General features: G+C 45.9%; 1 protein-coding gene across 1 annotated transcript; it reads left to right on the plus strand.

Moving 5' to 3' along the window:
• The first annotated feature begins 4,553 nt into the window (after window positions 1-4,553).
• On the plus strand, window positions 4,554-19,373 carry LOC136652675 (vomeronasal type-2 receptor 26-like). Its single transcript, XM_066629598.1, has 5 exons — window positions 4,554-4,799; window positions 7,183-7,977; window positions 13,750-13,977; window positions 15,665-15,791; window positions 18,463-19,373. Exons 1-5 carry the CDS (start codon window positions 4,554-4,556, stop codon window positions 19,371-19,373), a joined length of 2,307 nt encoding a protein of 768 aa, XP_066485695.1.
• Window positions 19,374-21,307: the final 1,934 nt, after the last annotated feature.

Below are 21,307 nucleotides of genomic sequence, written 5' to 3' on the forward strand. Positions count from 1 at the left end.
GTGTGATGGGGTGTTTGTGACAGTTTGTGTGTGTTTGCTTATGTACATGTCTTGAGTGCTTGTTTAAATGGCTTTGTATGCCAAGTTTATCTCACCCATTTCCTACTCTCAACTTGATTCTATGGTGCCTGTTTGTGCATTGTGAGCATCTTGAACAAGTACTACAAGATCCCTTGACATGCATATTTATCCACCTTATAAATGCTAGATAGAAATGCACATTGCTGTGTCATAAAAAAAATGCTTTTAAACAAAAGAGTCCATTCTTATAAGAGCTGCTACAAAGACCTTGATCGATTTTATAGCTAGCACAGATTTTTACCCATTTCTGCCCAAGGTTGCATATTCAGAACAGCGGCCAAATGTATACACCTGTGGGCCAGGTAGAAATGGATTGAAGCTGGTGGAAGAAATCATACTATGTCACACGCCAGCTGGCCTCCTCTCAGTTAACCTCAATACCCAACATGCATTTCATTAATTTCATTTGCCTCAATGCAAAAGTAGGCAACTCATTGCAGATCATGAGGACATATTTTTTTCTAACTTTGCAAAAGTTTGAACTTGTTGAGAAGGATGTAATGAAGGCTCTGTTCTCATGTTCTACATAGTTCTAGGCTGCTTACGACTTCTGGCTATGATCAACTTCACTATGGCTTTTCTGACAAGAAGGTTGCCAGACTGTTTCAATGAAGCCAAGCTGATCACCTTCAGCATGTTGGTCTTTTGCTGTGTTTGAGTGTCTTTTGTCCCAACCAACCTGAGCACCAAGGGAAAGTTGAGGTTTCCCATTATTCCGCTCCCAGAACTCAAGTGGATGGCAAAAAACACACTAAAGCAAATCAATTTAAATAACAAAGTCCTTTTGCTCAGGTGATTTAAAAACAGCCTTGCTGACCTTGAGTCATTAGGCAGACAATCCATCAATCACTCTCTCTCTCTAGGCGAACAAGCAACCCCTCCCTTCACCCAGAGCAAAGTGATCTTTCTTTCATGTGCTCAGGGGGAAGGGATGGGTTGCTGACTGAAGCTGCCTGGAGAGAGAATGATTGATGGATTATCAACCAACTGCTCTCTCTCACATTAACAAGGCTATTGTTAAATGAAGACCTCACATTGATACCAGCAAGACCCAGCATCAGAGAAAAGTGGAGGAATTTGAACGAGTGCTTGAGGAATCTCTTCCAGGCCCGGCTGATGCAAATGCATCCAACAGATGGGAACATTTCAAGAATACTGTTTACAATACCACCTTGTCCATATTCGGCAAGAAGACCAACAAGGCGGCAGACTGGTTTGAAGCCCACTCTGAGGAGTTGACACCAGTCATTGAGGAGGAGAGCTCAAGCAGCATACAAGGCCTGTCCCAGTGAGCACAACCTGCTGCTCGCAGCAAAGTCCAGCAGACTGCCAGGAGATGTACTAACGATTACTGGCTGCAGTTCTATTCCGAGATACAGATAGCAGCTGACACGGGCAACATCAAGGGGATGTATGATGGTATCAAGCAGGCCCTAGGTCCAACACAGAAGAAAATTGCCCCTCTGAAGTCTGCCGCAGGCGATGTCATCCAGGATCGGGCGCAGCAGATGGAACGCTGGGTGCAGCACTACTCTGAGCTATATTCCAGAGAAAATGTAGTCACCGAAGAAGCACTGAACAACATTGAGTGCCTGCCTGTGCTGGAAGAGCTTGACAGTGAACCAACTCTAGAAGAACTTTACATGGCCCTGGACTCCCTTGCCATTGGCAAGGCACCTGGAAAAGACAGCTTCCCTGCTGAAGTCCTAAAGTGCGATACAAGGACATCTGCAAGAGGGATCTGAAGGCCTTAGGAGTGGACCTCAACAGGTGGGAAACCCTGGACTCTGAGCGGCCCGCTTGGAGGCAGGCTGTGCAGCATGGCCTTTCCCAGTTTGAAGAGACACTTTGCCAACAGTCTGAGGCAAAGAGGCAAAGAAGGAAGGCCCATAGCCAGGGAGACAGACCAGGGACAGACTGCACTTGCTCCCGGTGTGGAAGGGATTGTCACTCCCGAATCGGCCTTTTCAACCACACTAGACGCTGTTCCAGAACCACCTTTCAGAGCGCGATACCATAGTCTTTCGAGACTGAAGGTTGCCAACTAATTGTTAAACGACTGTTTTCCTTTAATTTAAAGGGCCCTTCTCATCAAGTTGAGATAGAAAAATTTGTTGAATCTGTGGATAATTAGGTTATATCTGCAATCCCTTGCATGACTCTCTCTACAATAGTGAGAAAAGTAGTTTTTTAAACTATGATTTTAAAAGGGTGCACTTTTCCCCTTCTCCAGGGATCAGCACATTCCTTTCCATTGGCAGTGGCCATTCATGTTAAGTCAAATCTGTGTATAAAAAATCCGTGTATAACAAGGTTAGACCTGCATATGGTAGCCATGAAGATTTTCTCCATTTTGGCTTCTAGTGCTGGGTTGTTGAGATGCATCTGCCAAAATTTTACATTCTTATACTGAGGCCTGAGCTGAACACTAAAGGGCAGCTGGTATGGAAAAAGGCTACATATGCATGACAATTGTTCTCTATTTTCTGTCACTTTTTCTCCCCCATCCCATTGTACCTGGCCTAATGTGATAATGTAAGTCTGTGGACAAGGGTTTTGATCTTGTTTCATGTCTGTAAAGCACGTTGCAGGTTCCAAGCACTCAACTCATAGTCACTGTCTTTTGAGATACATCCATTGTTGATTCATTTCCCTACTGGTGGTAATGAAGGACGTTCCTTTGTTTTCTTCCCAAAGTGGAGGGGAAGACAAATCTGGTAATTAAGATATTTCAGCATCGAAGCATGTTATCTTTTAGAGGAGTTGACTTGACAACAAAAGTCAGCACACTTTTGTAACAAAAGTGTCTATTATAGGAGTTACTACAAAGACCTTGTAGTGACAAGGACAGCTAGGACAGCTCTTAGAACTGGTATAAGGAACTATACCACATCATATACCAGTTGACCTCCACTCAGACAGTTATCACCAATACCCAATATGCATTTCATTCTTTCATTGACTCTTTGCAAAGTAAGTAATTGGTTAATGGATCAAGTAGGCCTATTTTTCTCCCTTTGCAGAAAGGTTGAAATTGTTGAGAGGGATGATTATGTGGCCAGTAATTATCATCATCACTGTTATCAAGCCCCATGGCTAAAACAAAGCCTCCTTGGCATTTGAAATGCTCCCGTGCTGATTGTGGAGCTGACAAAATGCTCAGTGACATCAATAAAGACTCAATTCAGAAGAGTATCTGTCACACTGTTCTGCTCTCAGCATGACATATGGATGAAAAGTTTGACACCTACTGACAATCGTAACTAATAAATGAAGGCTGATGATTCCACCTGCTAAGTACCTGTCACAATGTATGGAATTATTTGGGATTGGGGCCGAAGGGTCCTAGTCCCACTGATGTATTTGCTGCTGCAGCTGCCTTGCGTTTGCAGTAATAATTGCAACTCAAGGTGGGGTGAGCTGCCTAAAATTAAAGTGGAATTTCATGACTCTGCAGATGATATCTTCATTGGTGAATTTGTCTCTTTCCTCACTATGGATCTGAATGAGCCTTCTTTTATTCAAAGGTCAGATCTCAAGTTCCAGGCATAGTAAGTTTTATTTTTATTGTTTTACATTCTACCTTTGTTCAAATGATAATTCTGATTAATAGGATATTAGTCTGAATACCGGCAAGTGATTTGTTGTCCAAGATCTTCACAGCATCCTTACCCTTGAAGATCCTGATTTGAGTCAGGATATAATTTGTTTTACAGAGATCTTTTCTGGAGAAAATGTGATTTTCCAAAAGTCCTGATTTTTAGATGGCAGAGGTGGGTGTCTCGACTTGTAAGAATTGAACTTGAGTCACCAAACGCTTGTTTCCTGAGCTTGTCTGGACTCAAGACACACAAGTCCAAAAGAATAGCTTCTCCTCTGCAGTGGCAAACTGAGAAAGTGTTCTGACCTTATTTGCGTTTATTCATTGGCATTTTTACAATCATAAGAGCTCACCAGTGTGGCATTTTGCTAGTCTGGGAAGATTGTAGCTTATGAGGATAAACTAAGAGCACAGTCCTCAGCAACTTTCCAGCACCAACTTAGCTGCAATGCATTCCCAAGGTGAGGAAACAAACATGCCCTTACCTTGAGGAGGCCCCCTTGACTACCTCCCCATTGAAGGACGTCACGCACACCACATTGGCACAGCTATGCCAGTGCTGAAAAGGTGCTGAGGATTATACCCAAAGTCAATTAATCAAGGCAGTCTGCTGTACATAAAGCAGTATATAAATACTGTTGTTCTTGTTGTTGCTGAACATGTATAAAAATAGTCAAGAACTTTAGAAAACAACAGCTTTATAATGAGAAAGTTAAATGTATGTCTTCAAATCCTTTAGTTATGCCCTTCTCTGCCTGACATGTTTGCAAAATAGTCTCATTTTTTTTTTTAAAGATGCTTAATCTAATGAAACTGTCATTGCAGTGTTATATCTAAAAGCTACCACCAAGTCCTTGCATTTGTGTTTGCAATGAAGGAGATCAACAAGAATGCTCACCTTCTACCCAACAAGACGCTGGGGTATAAGGTCCTAGACATTTCATCCAATACAATGGGCAACTGTTTGGGTACTATGGATTTCCTTTTCACAGGACAGAGGAATCCTCTTAATTACCACTGTGGTAGGAAAAAAAGGCTCCTGGCCATCATTCGAGGACTGACATCCCATAATGCCAACCAGATGCCCCACATTTTAAGTGTCTACAAGATTCCGCAGGTATGTGTGTCCAGCTGTAGATGTCGGTATGCTCACTGCTAGAATTGATGAAGAACAGATGCATTTGTGATCATCTTTGCCCCTCCCTTTCCAAAGCGCAAAGAAGGAGGCAGAAGAACAGCAACCACCTCTAACATGCAAGGAAGACATCACACAGTTGCCTCCACAAAGCCATACCAAAACTTACCAGAGGCAACAGAGGATCAGTGACCCCCTGTCACTTGCACACTTCCTCCAGGGCTTTGCAGCGGAACACTGGAGCGCATGCCACTCAGGCACCCTGAGCCTTTCAGTGGGGGATCATGAGAATTGGGCATCAAATAGGGCAGGGCTTCTCAGACTCTCTGAGTTTGAGCCCTGAGGGAAGTCTTTGCAGGGGTAGGGAAAATGGCAGTGATGCAATCCCCAGGGTTGTGCTGCTGCGAGGGAAGATGGGGCTTTTATCTCATGTCCCCTACCTGCTGCTGGGAGCTGAGCCGTGTGGGGAACCTCATAGAGCCCTCTGCAGTGCTCCCTGCAGCTTGTAGAAAGTGAAAAGAGCGATCACGACCCACTTCTGGGTTGCAATCTCAAAATTAGAAGTGAGTTACGATAGCGATTTTCACTTTCTACAAAAAGCAGGGAAACCAGCAGAGGGCTCTGTGGTGCTCCAAACCCCTCTTGGACCCCAGCATAAGAACATAAGAACAGCCCCACTGGATCAGGCCACAGGCCCATCTAGTCCAGCTTCCTGTATCTCACAGCGGCCCACCAAATGCCCCAGGGAGCACACCAGATAACAAGAGACCTCATCCTGGTGCCCTCCCCTGCATCTGGCATTCTGACATAACCCATTTCTAAAATCAGGAGGTTCCGCATACACATCGTGGCTTGTACCCCATAATGGATTTTTCCTCCAGAAACTTGTCCAATCCCTTTTTAAAGGCGTCCAGGCTAGACACCAGCACCACATCCTGTGGCAAGGAGTTCCACAGACCGACCACGCGCTGAGTAAAGAAATATTTTTTCTTGTCTGTTCTAACTCTCCCAACACTCAATTTTAGTGGATGTCCCCTGGTTCTGGTATTATGTGAGAGTGTAAAGAGCATCTCCCTATCTACTCTGTCCATTCCCTGCATAATTTTGTATGTCTCAATCATGTCCCCCCTCAGGCGGCTCTGTTCTAGGCTGAAGAGGCCCAAACGCCGTAGCCTTTCCTCATAAGGAAGGTGCCCCAGCCCCGTAATCAGCTTAGTCGCTCTCTTTTGCACCTTTTCCATTTCCACTATGTCTTTTTTGAGATGCGGCGACCAGAACTGGACACAATACTCCAGGTGTGGCCTTACCATAGATTTGTACAACGGCATTATAATACTAGCCGTTTTGTTCTCAATACCCTTCCTAATGATCCCAAGCATAGAATTGGCCTTCTTCACTGCCGCTGCACATTGGGTTGACACTTTCATCGACCTGTCCACCACCACCCCAAGATCTCTCTCCTGATCTGTCACAGACAGCTCGGAACCCATCAGCCTATATCTAAAGTTTTGATTTTTTGCCCCAATGTGCATGACTTTACACTTACTGACATTGAAGCGCATCTGCCATTTTGCTGCCCATTCTGCCAGTCTGGAGAGATCCTTCTGGAGCTCCTCACAATCACTTCTGGTCTTTACCACTCAGAAAAGATTGGTGTTGTCTGCAAACTTAGCCACTTCAATGCTCAACCCTGTCTCCAGGTCATTTATGAAGAGGTTGAAAAGCACCGGTCCCAGGACAGATCCTTGGGGCACACCACTTTTCACTTCTCTCCATTGTGAAAATTGCCCATTGACACCCACTCTCTGCTTCCTGGCCTCTAACCAGTTCTCAATCCACGCAACAGGAAGGGGACGTTAGCCCAAGCCCCCTCTTCCCCCACAGAAGAATGATCCTGGGGATCATGTTGCTGACTTCCCCCTTTCCCCAACCCTTAAGGGGGCAGAGGCTGAGGTTCTCAGGCATTGTGATGTCCAAGTTTGAGAACCTCAGAAACAGGGTGTTATGCTTCTCCTACTTTGCCTTCTGTAGGGCAAAACGGGACAAAGGACACCACTCCCTCTAGTTTCCAAACACAAAGAGTGCATTCTTGGGGGTAAAAATGACATTGAGGTAATTGACTTGCATATTCAGTAAACACGTAATTAGAATTTTGACTATCTTCATATTGAATCAAAAGATTTCAGTCAACAGACCACAGCTTGAAGAATAAGATACAATGAGTTCAATATATCCTGCAAGATCTTTGAAAGACTTTAGGAATTCTGACAGTTCTGTAGCAAAATAGTGATTTTTCCTTTTAGTTCGCTGAGGGATTTTTGACCCTTCATTGAGTGATATAATTCAGTTCCCTTCTTTCTACCAGATAGTTCCAAATGAAATCCCTCCGTATGATGGGATTATCAGGCTACTGAAGCATTTTGGGTGGACCTGGATCGGAGCCATAGTTTCAGATGACGATGGCGGAGAAATCTTCCTGCGCACCCTGAGGCCCCGGCTCCTTCAAGACAGTATCTGCTTTGCTTTTCAAGAAATTATTCCAACACTAGAACAACCCTTTATTCAGCTAAACATCCTTGATGAGGAACTACAAAGAATGCATTCTGTTCTCTCCCGGACTGAAAGTAACGTGATCCTTGTTCATGGGGAGTCCCGGTCCATGGAAGGTTTGCGAATGGTTCTATACTTCAGAGAAGTTGCCCAGAAGTGTCCACTAGAGAAAGTTTGGATCATCACAGCTCAGTGGGACTTTGCAAGTGTAACACAACCAGATGCCTTCACACCTCAGTCTTTGAATGGCACCTTGTCCTTTGCACACCACACAACTGACATGAAGCAATATGAAAAGTTTCTAGAGACTATCAATCCATATCAGTCTGAACTTCCTTACATTCATTTGTTCTGGTTATTATCATTTTTATGTAACTTCTCGTGGGTGAGGTTTCCTCTGCCTGGCATCAGAAATTGCACTGGGGAGGAAAAGCTGAGCAACCTCCCTACATCAATGTTTGTCATGCAAATGCCTGGTCAGAGCTATAGTATCTATAATGCTGCTTATGCTGTGGCACATGCACTCCATGCAGTGTACTCATCAAGGTTCAAGCAGAAAGCCATGAAGGACACAGGCACCTGGAACTCTCAGCATGTTCACCCATGGCAGGTAGGATGGCTATTTCTTGTCCTTCCTTACTGTTAAGGGACTTGAATGGAGCTAGGACAAAATGCTTCCTCCTGGTGGGATTCAGAATCCAGTGTTGCTGCTAATTGAGTTTTATTCCAGTCAGAAACATATCTGTGCCACGGCATGCCCCAAACCAAATTCCTCTGAGAGGTCCCCACCAGCCCAGAATGTACTGTGCCACCAGCAGAGCTATGAGTGTGAGGCGATTAAATGACTGAGAAGAGCTAAGTAAAAATATCTTTTCACTTAGCTCTCTGTAGGGTCTGACCTCCAATGGGTCTCCTCAGACCTATATCAGCTGTTTACTGAGCATCGGTCCAAGGAGACTCCTGGGTCAGATTAAATGTGGGAAGGGAGGAGGATCTCAGCTGCTGTGTATGCTGAGTTCCTTCCCTCCTGCCTCTGAACCGCTTCTGGCCCAGCTCACTCCTTGCCCTGATCCACTCAAGAGCCTCCCTTGTACCACCTTCTCTGCTGAACTATTGGCAGCAACAGGGGTTGGAGGAGGTTCTGCAGGCCAGTGTCACCTGAACGGTAGAGCTTTAATTAGTTTTTAAATGAGTGGAAAAACTGTCCTGTCCCAGAATAGAGGAGGGTAGAGGGGACCCTCTGACATCACAATGGCCACCAGCAGTGGAGAAAAATGTAGGCAGCAAGAGTTGAACAGAAATGTCCGGTCACTCATTGCTTACTCAAAGTAGTCTATGGGTCCACCACACAGCCTATTAAGGGGCAGGGAAGAACCAGGATGTGTGGTCTGAAAATTCTGGATATGGTTTGTTTGGTTTGTTTGTTTTTGTTGTTGCATTCTAGTTTTCAAGGTCTGGAATTATTGATAATTGATACTGATAACTATGCCCCCTACAGAGTGGTTTTATAGATGCAGTGCAGGGTACTTTGTGAGGCTTCTGAAGCCATCATAAGAACATAAGAACATAAGAACAGCCCCACTGGATCAGGCCATAGGCCCATCTAGTCCAGCTTCCTGTATCTCACAGCGGCCCACCAAATGCCCCAGGGAGCACACCAGATAACAAGAGACCTCATCCTGGTGCCCTCCCCTGCATCTGGCATTCTGACATAACCCATTTAAAAAATCAGGAGGTTGCGCATACACATCATGGCTTGTAACCCGTAATGGATTTTTCCTCCAGAAACTTGTCCAATCCCCTTTTAAAGGCGTCTAGGCTAGACGCCAGCACCACATCCTGTGGCAAGGAGTTAAAACAGACTGACCACACGCTGAGTAAAGAAATATTTTCTTTTGTCTGTCCTAAACCACCCAACACTCAATTTTAGTGGATGTCCCCTGGTTCTGGTGTTATGTGAGAGTGTAAAGAGCATCTCCCTATCCACTCTGTCCATCCCCTACATAATTTTGTATGTCTCAATCATGTCCCCCCTCAGGCGTCTCTTTTCTAGGCTGAAGAGGCCCAAACACCATAGCATTTCCTCATAATGAAGGTGCCCCAGCCCCGTAATCATCTTAGTCGCTCTCTTTTGCACCTTTTCCATTTCCACTATGTCTTTTTTGAGATGCGGCGACCAGAACTGGACTCAATACTCCAGGTGTGGCCTTACCATCAATTTGTACAACAGCATTATAATATTATCCGTTTTGTTCTCATAAGAACATAAGAACATAAGAACAGCCCCACTGGATCAGGCCATAGGCCCATCTAGTCCAGCTTCCTGTATCTCACAGCGGCCCACCAAATGCCCCAGGGAGCACACCAGATAACAAAAGACCTCATCCTGGTGCGCTCCCTTGCATCTGGCATTCTGACTTAACCCATTCCTAAAATCAGGAGGTTGCGCATACACATCATGGCTTGTACCCCATAATGGATTTTTCCTCCAGAAACTTGTCCAATCCCCTTTTAAAGGCGTCTAGGCTAGACGCCAGCACCACATCCTGTGGCAAGGAGTTCCACAGACCGACCACGCGCTGAGTAAAGAAATATTTTCTTTTGTCTGTCCTAACCCGCCCAACACTCAATTTTAGTGGATGTCCCCTGGTTCTGGTATTATGTGAGAGTGTAAAGAGCATCTCCCTATCCACTCTGTCCATCCCCTGCATAATTTTGTATGTCTCAATCATGTCCCCCCTCAAGCGTCTCTTTTCTAGGCTGAAGAGGCCCAAATGCCGTAGCCTTTCCTCATAAGGAAGGTGCCCCAGCCTCGTAATCATCTTAGTCGCTCTCTTTTGCACCTTTTCCATTTCCACTATGTCTTTTTTGAGATGCGGCGACCAGAACTGGACTCAATACTCCAGGTGTGGCCTTACCATCAATTTGTACAACGGCATTATAATACTAACCGTTTTGTTCTCAATACCCTTCCTAATGATCCCAAGCATAGAATTGGCCTTCTTCACTGCCACCGCACATTGGGTCGACACTTTCATCGACCTGTCCACCACCACCCCAAGATCTCTCTCCTGATCTGTCACAGACAGCTCAGAACCCATCAGCCTATATCTAAAGTTTTGATTTTTTGCCCCAATGTGCATGACTTTACACTTACTGACATTGAAGCGCATCTGCCATTTTGCTGCCCATTCTGCCAGTCTGGAGAGATCCTTCTGGAGCTCCTCACAATCACTTCTGGTCTTTACCACTCGGAAAAGTTTGGTGTCGTCTGCAAACTTAGCCACTTCACTGCTCAACCCTGTCTCCAGGTCATTTATGAAGAGGTTGAAAAGCACCGGTCCCAGGACAGATCCTTGGGGCACACCGCTTTTCACCTCTCTCCATTGTGAAAATTGCCCATTGACACCCACTCTCTGCTTCCTGGCCTCCAACCAGTTCTCAATCCATGAGAGGACCTGTCCTCTAATTCCCTGACTGTGGAGTTTTTTCAGTAGCCTTTGGTGAGGGACCGTGTCAAACGCCTTCTGAAAGTCCAGATATATAATGTCCATGGGTTCTCCCGCATCCACATGCCTGTTGACCTTTTCAAAGAATTCTATAAGGTTTGTGAGGCAAGACTTACCCTTACAGAAGCCATGCTGACTCTCCCTCAGCAAGGCCTGTTCGTCTATGTGTTTTGAGATCCTATCTTTGATGAGGCATTCCACCATCTTACCCGGTATGGATGTTAGGCTGACCGGCCTATAGTTTCCCGGGTCCCCCCTCTTTCCCTTTTTAAAAATAGGCGTGACATTTGCTATCCTCCAATCTTCTGGCACTGTGGCCGTTTTGAGGGACAAGTTGCATACCTTAGTATGCCCATTCTGCCAGTCTGGAGAGATCCTTCTGGAGCTCCTCACAATCACTTCTGGTCTTCACCACTCGGAAAAGTTTGGTGTCGTCTTCAAACTTTGCAACCTCACTGCTCAACCCTGTCTCCAGGTCATTTATGAAGAGTTTGAAAAGCACCAGTCCCAGGACAGATCCTTGGGGCACACCGCTTTTCAACTCTCTCCATTGTGAAAATTGCCCATTGACATCCACTCTCTGCTCCCTGGCCTCCAACCAGTTCTCAATCCATGAGAGGACCTGTCCTCTAATTCCCTGACTGTGCAGTTTTTTCAGTAGCCTTTGCTGAGGGACCGTGTCGAACGCCTTCTGAAAGTCCAGATATATAATGTCCACGGGTTCTCCCGCATCCACATGCCTGTTGACCTTTTCAAAGAATTCTATAAGGTTCGTGAGGCAAGACTTACCATTACAGAAGCCATGCTGACTCTCCCTCAGCAAGGCCTGTTCGTCTATGTGTTTTGAGATCCTATCTTTGATGAGGCATTCCACCATCTTACCCGGTATGGATGTTAGGCTGACCGGCCTATAGTTTCCCAGGTCCCCCCTCTTTCCCTTTTTAAAAATAGGCATGACATTTGCTATCCTCCAATCTTCTGGCACCGTGGCCACTTTGAGGGACAAGTTGCATACCTTAGTCAAGAGATCTGCAAATTCATTCTTCAATTCCTTAATAACTCTTGGGTGGATGCCATCAGGGCCTGGTGACTTATTGATCTTTAATTGATCAGTGAGGTCTGAAACATCTTCTCTTTTAACCTCTATCTTACTTAACTCCTCGGTTAGGAGGGGCCGTTCGGGCAGCGGTATCTGCCCGAGGTCTTCTGCCGTGAAGACAGATGCAAAGAACTCATTTAATTTCTCTGCCATCTCCAAGTCTCCTTTTATCTCCCCTTTCCCTCCTTCACCATCCAGAGGGCAAACAGCTTCTCTGGCGGGTTACCTGCTTCTAACATATTTGAAGAAGCTTTTATTATTCCCCTTAATGTTGCTGGCCATGCGTTCCTCATAGTCTCGCTTGGCCTGCCATATCACCTTCTTACATTTCTTTTGCCACGGTTTATGTTCCTTTTTATTCTCCTCATTAGGGCAAGACTTCCATTTATGGAAGGAAGCTTCCTTGCCCTTCACAGCTTCTCTAACTTGGCTGGTTAGCCATGCGGGCACCCTCCTGGATTTAATGGAACCCTTCTTTCTTTGCGGTATACACCTCTGCTGGGCCTCTATTACTGTTGTTTTAAGCAGCCTCCATGCACTCTGGAGAGATTGGACTCTTTTTACCTTCCCTTTCAACCTCCTTCTAACCAGCCTCCTCATTTGAGGGAAGTCTGCCCGTCAGAAGTCAAGGGTTTTTGTTAGAGATTTGCCTGGTATTCTTCCCCCAACGTGCATGTCAAAATGGATTGCAGCATGATCACTGTTCCCCAATGGCTCAGTAACATTTACATCTCTAACAAGGTCCTGTGTACTGCACAATATTAAATCCAGAGTCACCTGCCCTCTGGTGGGCTCCGTGACTAGCTGCTCTAAGCCACAGTCATTTAGCACGTCAAGAAATCCGGTCTCCTTATCATGACCAGAACACAAATTGACCCAGTCAATATGAGGATAATTGAAGTCCCCCATGATTACAACCCTGTCCCTCCTTTTCACCTTCCTGATCTGTTTCCTCATTTCAAGGTCCTCATCCGACTTCTGGTCTGGAGGACGATAGTACTCCCCCAGTACTACATCGCTGCACAAGCCTGGTAATTTAACCCACAGAGATTCTACTATGGAGTCGGACCCACCTTCAATCTCTACTTTGCTGGAATCTATCCCTTCCTTAACAAAAACGGCCACCCCACCTCCAACATGCCCCCGCCTGTCCCTCCTGTAGAGTTTATAGCCCAGGATTTAATCCATCATTCTCTTGAATGGTAATGCTGAGGAGCGAGGTGAAAATAAAATCGGGTATTCCTGTGGGGAGAGGGGGAGAGAACTCTGTCAAGTTTCATGTGTTCATCTTTTCATCTGTCAATTTTCATTATCTCTGTCAAGTTTTGACTCGAGTTTGAAATTCTGTTTGTCCCTCACGTACGCACCAAACCAAGGTCAATGTAGATTTGGAAGACTTCTGCTGCATTGTTGAAAAGGGCAGCTTTCTGAGGGGCAACTCCTTCTTTCTGGGAGGTTCAGGACATTAGCTCTGCATGAGCAGTTTACAGACAGCAGCAGGCCTCCCTTGGTTGTGGATGGTGGTTGCTTTTCCACTTTGTCTCTCCTCTTTTTCTGCTATGTTTATCCTTTGCTCTCCAAGTATAGTTGGGGGAGGCCTTACTTCATCTCCAGCACAACAGACATGCTTAGCAATAAGGACATTTGAAAGTGTCCTTGCAAAGGGGCGTTGCACGAATATAGGACAACTCCACAGCTGACGGGGGGTTGAATGAGCCATTTATCCAGCACCACTTGTTCCCTCTTCATTGACTGGTTTCCTTCTCCAAACTAGCTTCACTTCTTTCTTAGAAACATCCGCTTCAATAACAGTGCTGGGGAAGAAATATTTTTGGATGAAGATGGGAAGTTTCCACCTGGCTATGATATAATGAACACCATCACTTTCCATAACATGTCTTACCGTCAAGTGTGTGTTGGAAGGGTGGACCCCCATGGTCCTGAAGGATCCAAATTCACCATAAGTGGAAGTGACATTGTGTGGAATCACAAGTTTGATCAGGTAAGGGATGGTTCTTGGGAGGAACTGTGTGAAATGTTTGGAAGTCCTGAAATCATCCCATTCCGTTCCATCCATTGTTTATTCCTGGACATAAGATAGGACATAAGGCACTGGGCTATAAGAGGCCAGATTATGTTTTAACAATAAAGATGAGCTACAGTGAAACTTACCACTCTTGCCAAATCCTACCCTAAACCTTTCAGTGCTGTTTCTGATGTGGAGGGAAATAACTCTCCACCCAATCTATATTTTCCACCTTCCTGTAGGTGTTCCTTCTCTGAGTCCAAACTGTAGTACATCCCACACTAGAAAATGAGTGCCAGCACTAGAAAGCGACAAGGCAACTGATGGCACAATCTTAGGCATGTCTACTCAGAGGTGAGCCCCATTGCTTTCAATAGGTCTTACTCCCAAGTAACTGTAGGATTGTAGGCCATGCTTGGCATCATCCATCCAAAGCCAATTTGCTTTCAAGGTAGTCTTTGCATCCATTTCCTAATGGATCCAAGTGTCTCTTGGATGCTGAATGGGATCCGAAGCCACTGATGACTGGTCTTATCAGGACTGGCCTACCCGAGGGGGGGGGGCTGCTGAAGTGGTTGCCTCAAGCAGCAGGCTGGCAGGGGGTGCCCATCTCCATCCACCTACTCTCCTCCACTTGTCTTCCTTGCCTCCCCACATCCTGGATTGAAAAGGGAAGTTACTTGCATGGAGTCAGTTATCCTGAAATTACTGGAGTCTAATAGCACAATTATATCTGAGCCTTCCACTGACAGAATTCAAATTCTGTCAAAGGAAGGCCTGGACCGCTGGCACAGCAGCCACAGTGATGGTGTGAGGAATGGGATCGCAGCATGAATGGTTGGTGAGCAATCACTAGTACCACTAAAGAACCCAGCCCTTGCTGCTGCAAGTAAGTTGGCAATAGGGTGGGCCGTGGATGGGCAGGGTGGGATCAGGGCTGCCTGGGGAATGTTGATGGAGGATAGGGGGTGGATATCCTCAGCAGCGGGACTGCTGATATCCTGTGCTCCCTTTCTGGCCTTCATATGACCTCAATACACTCCCTGACCCAGGAAAAGAAATCGTTAGCCCAACAAAAGAAGTATCACCAACCCTACTTGTTCTCAATAATTCCATGGCTAAACTCAATCAAGAGGACATGCTAACGAACCAGCGAGCCTACCACATCACGAGGTTTAGTTTTGAGACTCTGTGCTATCGTGCCCCCCCCCTTGAACTTTCTCCCTCTCCCTTCATGGCTGTGGAATGGAAAGTGGGCAGGAAAGTGGGGCTGAAGGAACAAAGAAAAATTTCTATGTGCGGAAATGAATTGAACCTTTGTTGGCGATTGTCCAGATCCAAACAAAAACTAGAGAGAACAAAACAGTACTGTCAATTGTTTGTTCACTTGTTTATTCACAAGATTGCTGTACTGCTTTTCCAGTGCTCAGAATGTTTCACAACATAAAGTATAATATAAAATTTAATAGGTGACATGGTGCCACCACTAAAAAAGCCCTGTATCTTGGCTTCCAACAGCAGTGGTATCTTGCTTACAAAGTCTTACTGCTCGTGCCTGAAGGAAAGCATATCCAAATATGAATTGTATCAATCTCAGAGAAGAGAACTGTCATCCTGTTATGTGGATGTTGAGCCTCACTCTCTTCCTTCCACTTTTTCTTAGGGGCTCCCCAGATCCACGTGCGTTGAGAGTTGCCATCCTGGACAGAGCAGGATTGTTCATCAGGGGAAGCAGATTTGTTGCTATTCTTGTACTCCGTGTTCTGAAGGGAGGATTTCAAACCAGAGAGGTAAGCAACAGAATGCAGAGCAACAAGAGGAAGACTTTATATACATAAGAACATAAGAACATAAGAACAGCCCCACTGGATCAGGCCATAGGCCCATCTAGTCCAGCTTCCTGTATCTCACAGCTGCCCACCAAATGCCCCAGGGAGCACACCAGATAACAAGAGACCTCATCCTGGTGCCCTCCCCTGCATCTGGCATTCTGACATAACCCATTTCTAAAATCAGGAGGTTGCGCATACACATCATGGCTTGTACCCCATAATGGATTTTTCCTCCAGAAACTTGTCCAATCCCCTTTTAAAGGCGTCTAGGCTAGACGCCAGCACCACATCCTGTGGCAAGGAGTTCCACAGACCGACCACGCGCTGAGTAAAGAAATATTTTCTTTTGTCTGTCCTAACCCTCCCAACACTCAATTTTAGTGGATGTCCCCTGGTTCTGGTGTTATGTGAGAGTGTAAAGAGCATCTCCCTATCCACTCTGTCCATTCCCTGCATAATTTTGTATGTCTCAATCATGTCCCCCCTCAAGCGTCTCTTTTCTAGGCTGAAGAGGCCCAAACGCCGTAGCCTTTCCTCATAAGGAAGGTGCCCCAGCCCCGTAATCATCTTAGTCGCTCTCTTTTGCACCTTTTCCATTTCCACTATGTCTTTTTTGAGATGCGGCGACCAGAACTGGACACAATACTCCAGGTGTGGCCTTACCATAGATTTGTACAACGGCATTATAATATTAGCCGTTTTGTTCTCAATACCCTTCCTAATGATCCCAAGCATAGAATTGGCCTTCTTCACTGCCGCCGCACATTGGGTTGACACTTTCATCGACCTGTCCACCACCACCCCAAGATCTCTCTCCTGATCTGTCACAGACAGCTCAGAACCCATCAGCCTATATCTAAAGTTTTGATTTTTTGCCCCAATGTGCATGACTTTACACTTACTGACATTGAAGCGCATCTGCCATTTTGCTGCCCATTCTGCCAGTTTGGAGAGATCCTTCTGGAGCTCCTCACAATCACTTCTGGTCTTTACCACTCGGAAAAGTTTGGTGTCATCTGCAAAATTAGCCACTTCACTGCTCAACCCTGTGTCCAGGTCATTTATGAAGAGGTTGAAAAGCACCTCTTTTCAATCAAATGTAGGTATCAAATGTATACCTACATTTGTCAAAGGTATTTGGATGTCGAAGAGTCTGGCTCACGTCTGTTTTTATTTCTTGATGAGTCTCATGTGATGACTTGCATGTGCTAATGGACCACCACAAATGGAGCATGACAGATAGAATGAAATGATCATATGAAACGGGGACAGAATTCATTCATCAATATTTACAATGTAGCAGCTATAGAGTGCAATCCTGTGATGTGCATGCATGTGTGAGTTATGTTGAGGTCTCTTCAACTTTGTTATAAACTACAGGTGTGATTTTTCGGTGATAACAAAATAAAAACTCATAACACTGCTTTCTGCACTTCTAATTTCTGTTTAAAAAAAAATATGTGAAAGGAATGTCCTACACCCTTAGGTCCTCCATTCCTCTTTCATTTCACAATGTACCAAGGGGCATGTTTCTTTTCTGCAGCATAGATTCATCTAGAAATGAGAGTACCTAGGCAGCCCAATCCTAAGCCTCCCAGGTCCCATAGCTACAGAGGTGCCAAAATGGCAACCACCAAACCAATGGGTGCTGGGTTAGCACTGGGTGTCTCCTTAAGGAAAGGGAATATTTGCTTCCTTACCTCCAGGTAATGCAGCCACAAGGCCATTGGGTCTCCTCAGATCTGTGCCCACATAGGCACAAGGAGGTTTGTTTTGGGATGCCCAGGCCTGGAGGGAGGTTAGGATTCAGTGGTAGAACCTGCCACTGTCTCTGCCCCCTTCTTTCAGGGCCCAATCCTCCCCTCCCATCCCATCCTTCCCTCTAATCTGTTCCACCAACTCCCCCATGCCCTGAAAATACCACCAGCCATGGCTGTAGGAGTGCCATCTGCCCAGCACTAGCAGCTGCTCCTCTCCAGGTGCCATGAACATGCTTTACATGCTTTACGAGACATTGCGTCACCCGGTGCTGAAGAGCAGCACAGGCACTCTGAGCCCTCTGGATTGGGATCTGATTATCCCATTCCTTTACGGTTCTATGGATACACTTCATCATGTATTGCATCTCACCCAGAGTTTTCATATCACTAAACGTGTGGCCCAAATGGATTCAAGTGATTTGTTGGTGGATCTCGCAGTGTTCTAGTGTAGCATTTCTCAATGTGTGCACCTCAGAGCCCTGAGGCTCCCCTAGACTATTATTAGGAGTGGAAAGACTCCGGAGACCAAAACATTTGAGAACCACTGCTCTAGTGTACTCTGTGAGCTGCCATTGCATGAGATGTTCCACCAGTCTGCAACTGGCTAAGGACAATGCAGCAGCCACTAAATTATGCACTGTGAACAGCAGTCCTGGAGTGGAAGCCAGTTTGTTTTTTCAGATATGGATAAAATCCAGGAGTTTAGTTATGTTGTTTATCTTTTCAGAACTTTCCATAGATGAGATGAAAAAGAGCTGTGCTAGCATCCTCTTCTCTTCTCCATCCAGCTATGATGGATTGATGCTATCTTGTTTGAGAGGACAAATGACACTTCTGTCAAATATTAAGACTTTGCTTCTTTTCCTCAGATGCAGAAGATTGTCACACATGCCCTGAGGATCAGTATCCTAACATGAAACAGGATCGGTGCATCCCCAAACTTGTAACTTTCCTATCATACGAAGAGCCCTTGGGGATATCTTTGACTTCCATTGCCCTTTTCTTCTCGCTGATCACAGTTTTGGTGATGTGGACCTTCGTTAAGCATCGGGACACTCCTATTGTCAAAGCCAACAACTGGAGCGTCACCTGTGCCTTACTCACTTCCCTCTTGTTTTGCTTTCTCTGCTCCTTCCTCTTCATGGGCCGGCCAGAGAGAGTGAGCTGCCTTCTCCGTCACACTGTGTTTGGCATCATCTTCTCTGTTGCGGTTTCTTGTGTGTTGGCCAAAACCATCACTGTTGTTTTGGCCTTCATGGCTACAAAGCCAGGAAACAGCATGAGAAAGTGGGTGGGGAAGCGGCTGGCAGCCTCCGTCGTCATTCTGTATTCTCTCATTCAAGCTGGCCTCTGTGCTGTGTGGCTGGCAACCTCTCCCCCTTTCCCAGAGTTGGACATGCACTCCTACATTGACCAAATCATTGTGCAATGTAATGAAGGCTCTGTTCTCATGTTCCACATAGTCCTGGGCTACATGGGGCTTCTGGCCATGATCAGCTTCACTGTGGCTTTTCTGGCAAGAAGGTTGCCAGACAGTTTCAATGAAGCCAAGCTGATCACTTTCAGTATGTTGATCTTTTGTAGTGTTTGGGTGTCGTTTGTCCCAGCCTACCTGAGCACCAAAGGGAAGTACATGGTGGCCGTGGAGATCTTCTCCATCTTGGCTTCTAGTGCTGGGTTGTTGAGTTGCATCTTTCTTCCCAAATTTTATATCCTTATACTGAGACCTGAACTGAATACTAGAGAGCAGCTAGTACGGAAAAAGGCTGTTAGTACATGACCAATGTCATTTATCTTCTCTCACTTTCCCTCCCCTTTTGTGTCTGGTCTAATTTGATAATGTAGCTTTGTGGATCAGATTTTGATGATGTTTTATGTCTGTAAAGCATTTTGCAAACACTGAACTCATAATCACTGATGATATAATAACTCTTCAGGTAAGTGTGTAGTTGGTCCTTTCTCCTCCCAGTCAACGCAATCCTAATTAAATTCCTGTGCATGGATGCAGAGGTGCCAGGCAGACTCCGCTGCAAACTCATTTGACTTTTGACTGCTTAAGTTCTCTTCTGGGTAAGGAGAAGTTTGCAATCCCTACCAGTCATGATGGGTCAACTTGGACCTGTGCTATCATTATCACTGGTGCAAGTCCAATTTTATCTGTGCTGGCAGATCAGGCCTGGGAAGGGGGATAAGATATGGAAGGCACCAGCTCTGCTGATCCAACTGCAACCCAGGCACAATCTGCCCACCCTACTTACTCACTGCCCCGCCCCATTCTGTGCCCTCCCTCCCATCCTCTGCCCCATGCCAGATTTCCCTGGTCTGGTGGGGGTTCCCAGGAGTGTCAGCATACGGGGGAGGCTTTGGGGTTCCCACTAGTGTGCTGGCTAGAAGCTATGCAGCAAAGTGCTACCCTTGAGACTGTGTACACTGCCAAAACACTGTTATGCAGGTGTACAGAATACCATAGGATTGCACCAAGTGAGAATGAGAAAGTTCCTTTGCTTTCTTCCTGAAGTGGAGAGTAGGACAAATTAAGATCTGTCAATATTCAAGTATGTTATTAATGTTTCGGGGGGTGATCTAAATACCAGTGGCGTGACTGGGGTTTGCATCACCCAGTGTGGGAGGCCAGTGCATCACCTCTGTGATGGACATCTTTCCATGCAGTGGGTGGGGCAATGCCCCAGGCGGTCGGCATGGTGATGTACCATTGCCCTGCCCAGCTGGGTTTTTTTGGCTACAGCTTTTGATAGGTTAGAGCTATTCCTACGTGGTTTGTTTCATTGCATTCTGCACGAAATTGCACATCAAATGATATATAACATGATGACATTATTGAAAAATAGCAAGATGTAAAATTTTTTGGTGAGCAGTGGTGTCAGTCCCCCTGTGCATGTCACCCGGTGTGGCCCACACTGGCATTCCACTATGTCAGACATTGTACGTTTCTCAGATAGTCATCCTACACCCATAGGAACCCTGTGGATCTAAAACTCAAGGAATGCTGCTTTTCAGGACCAAACCCTTTGAGTTCCACTGCATCTCCACCCCCTGAGAGGGAAAGGCCATGTTCTCAGCCACCATGCTCCGGCCCCAAATGGCACTACCGTATGCACATTTGCCGTGCATTTCCAATAAACACATGAGACTAGATGCTTGGAAAATAAGTAGGGCAACTTTTTTGGAAAGCCAATCACAAAATTAAGTCACCTTCCAGGAGGCCAGTCATCAGAATGCCTTCTCCTTTGGTTCAGGTATCCAATCCAGTGAAGACAGTGAAGCACTCTCCATTCCTTTTCTGGGTACTCCCAGAAGGGGCACAGAAGGGGGGGAGTGCCCCTTCTCGGCACTTTTGGGCACTCCCTCCCTACCTACTCTTTATGCCACGTCCTAAGTGTCCTAGCTGTACTCTACCTGCTCCCCAAAGCCAGAGAGCCTTTGAGGATGACTTTGAAAGCCGAGCCTGAACGATCACCAGCTAATCTCCACCAGCAAGTCTCCAGGCTCTAGCAATCAGTGCATGCCCACTGACTTTTGCTTACCCCAGACTGCATGCTAAAATCTGTCCCCTGGCCCACACAAAGCGTGACACATGGAAGGGATAGTTTAGAGCCATGGTGTAGGTCAGCCAAGAAAATAGGAGAAGATAATTGACACCTAAGAAGAGTGTGCTCTGAGTGGCTGGATGGGTGAAAACCACCCCACTAGCCT

The sequence above is a fragment of the Tiliqua scincoides genome, chromosome 5 (assembly GCF_035046505.1).
Source record: "Tiliqua scincoides isolate rTilSci1 chromosome 5, rTilSci1.hap2, whole genome shotgun sequence".
Taxonomy (NCBI): Eukaryota; Metazoa; Chordata; class Lepidosauria; order Squamata; family Scincidae; genus Tiliqua; species Tiliqua scincoides.

Bases quoted from the DNA above. Each gene is read 5' to 3' on its own strand.
- LOC136652675 (XM_066629598.1), top strand. From the start codon at position 4,554: ATGAAGGAGATCAACAAGAATGCTCACCTTCTACCCAACAAGACGCTG. The intron at 7,978-13,749 runs GTAGGATGGCTA...TCTCCAAACTAG, and splicing joins AGCATGTTCACCCATGGCAG to CTTCACTTCTTTCTTAGAAA. The intron at 13,978-15,664 runs GTAAGGGATGGT...ACTTTTTCTTAG, and splicing joins GGAATCACAAGTTTGATCAG to GGGCTCCCCAGATCCACGTG.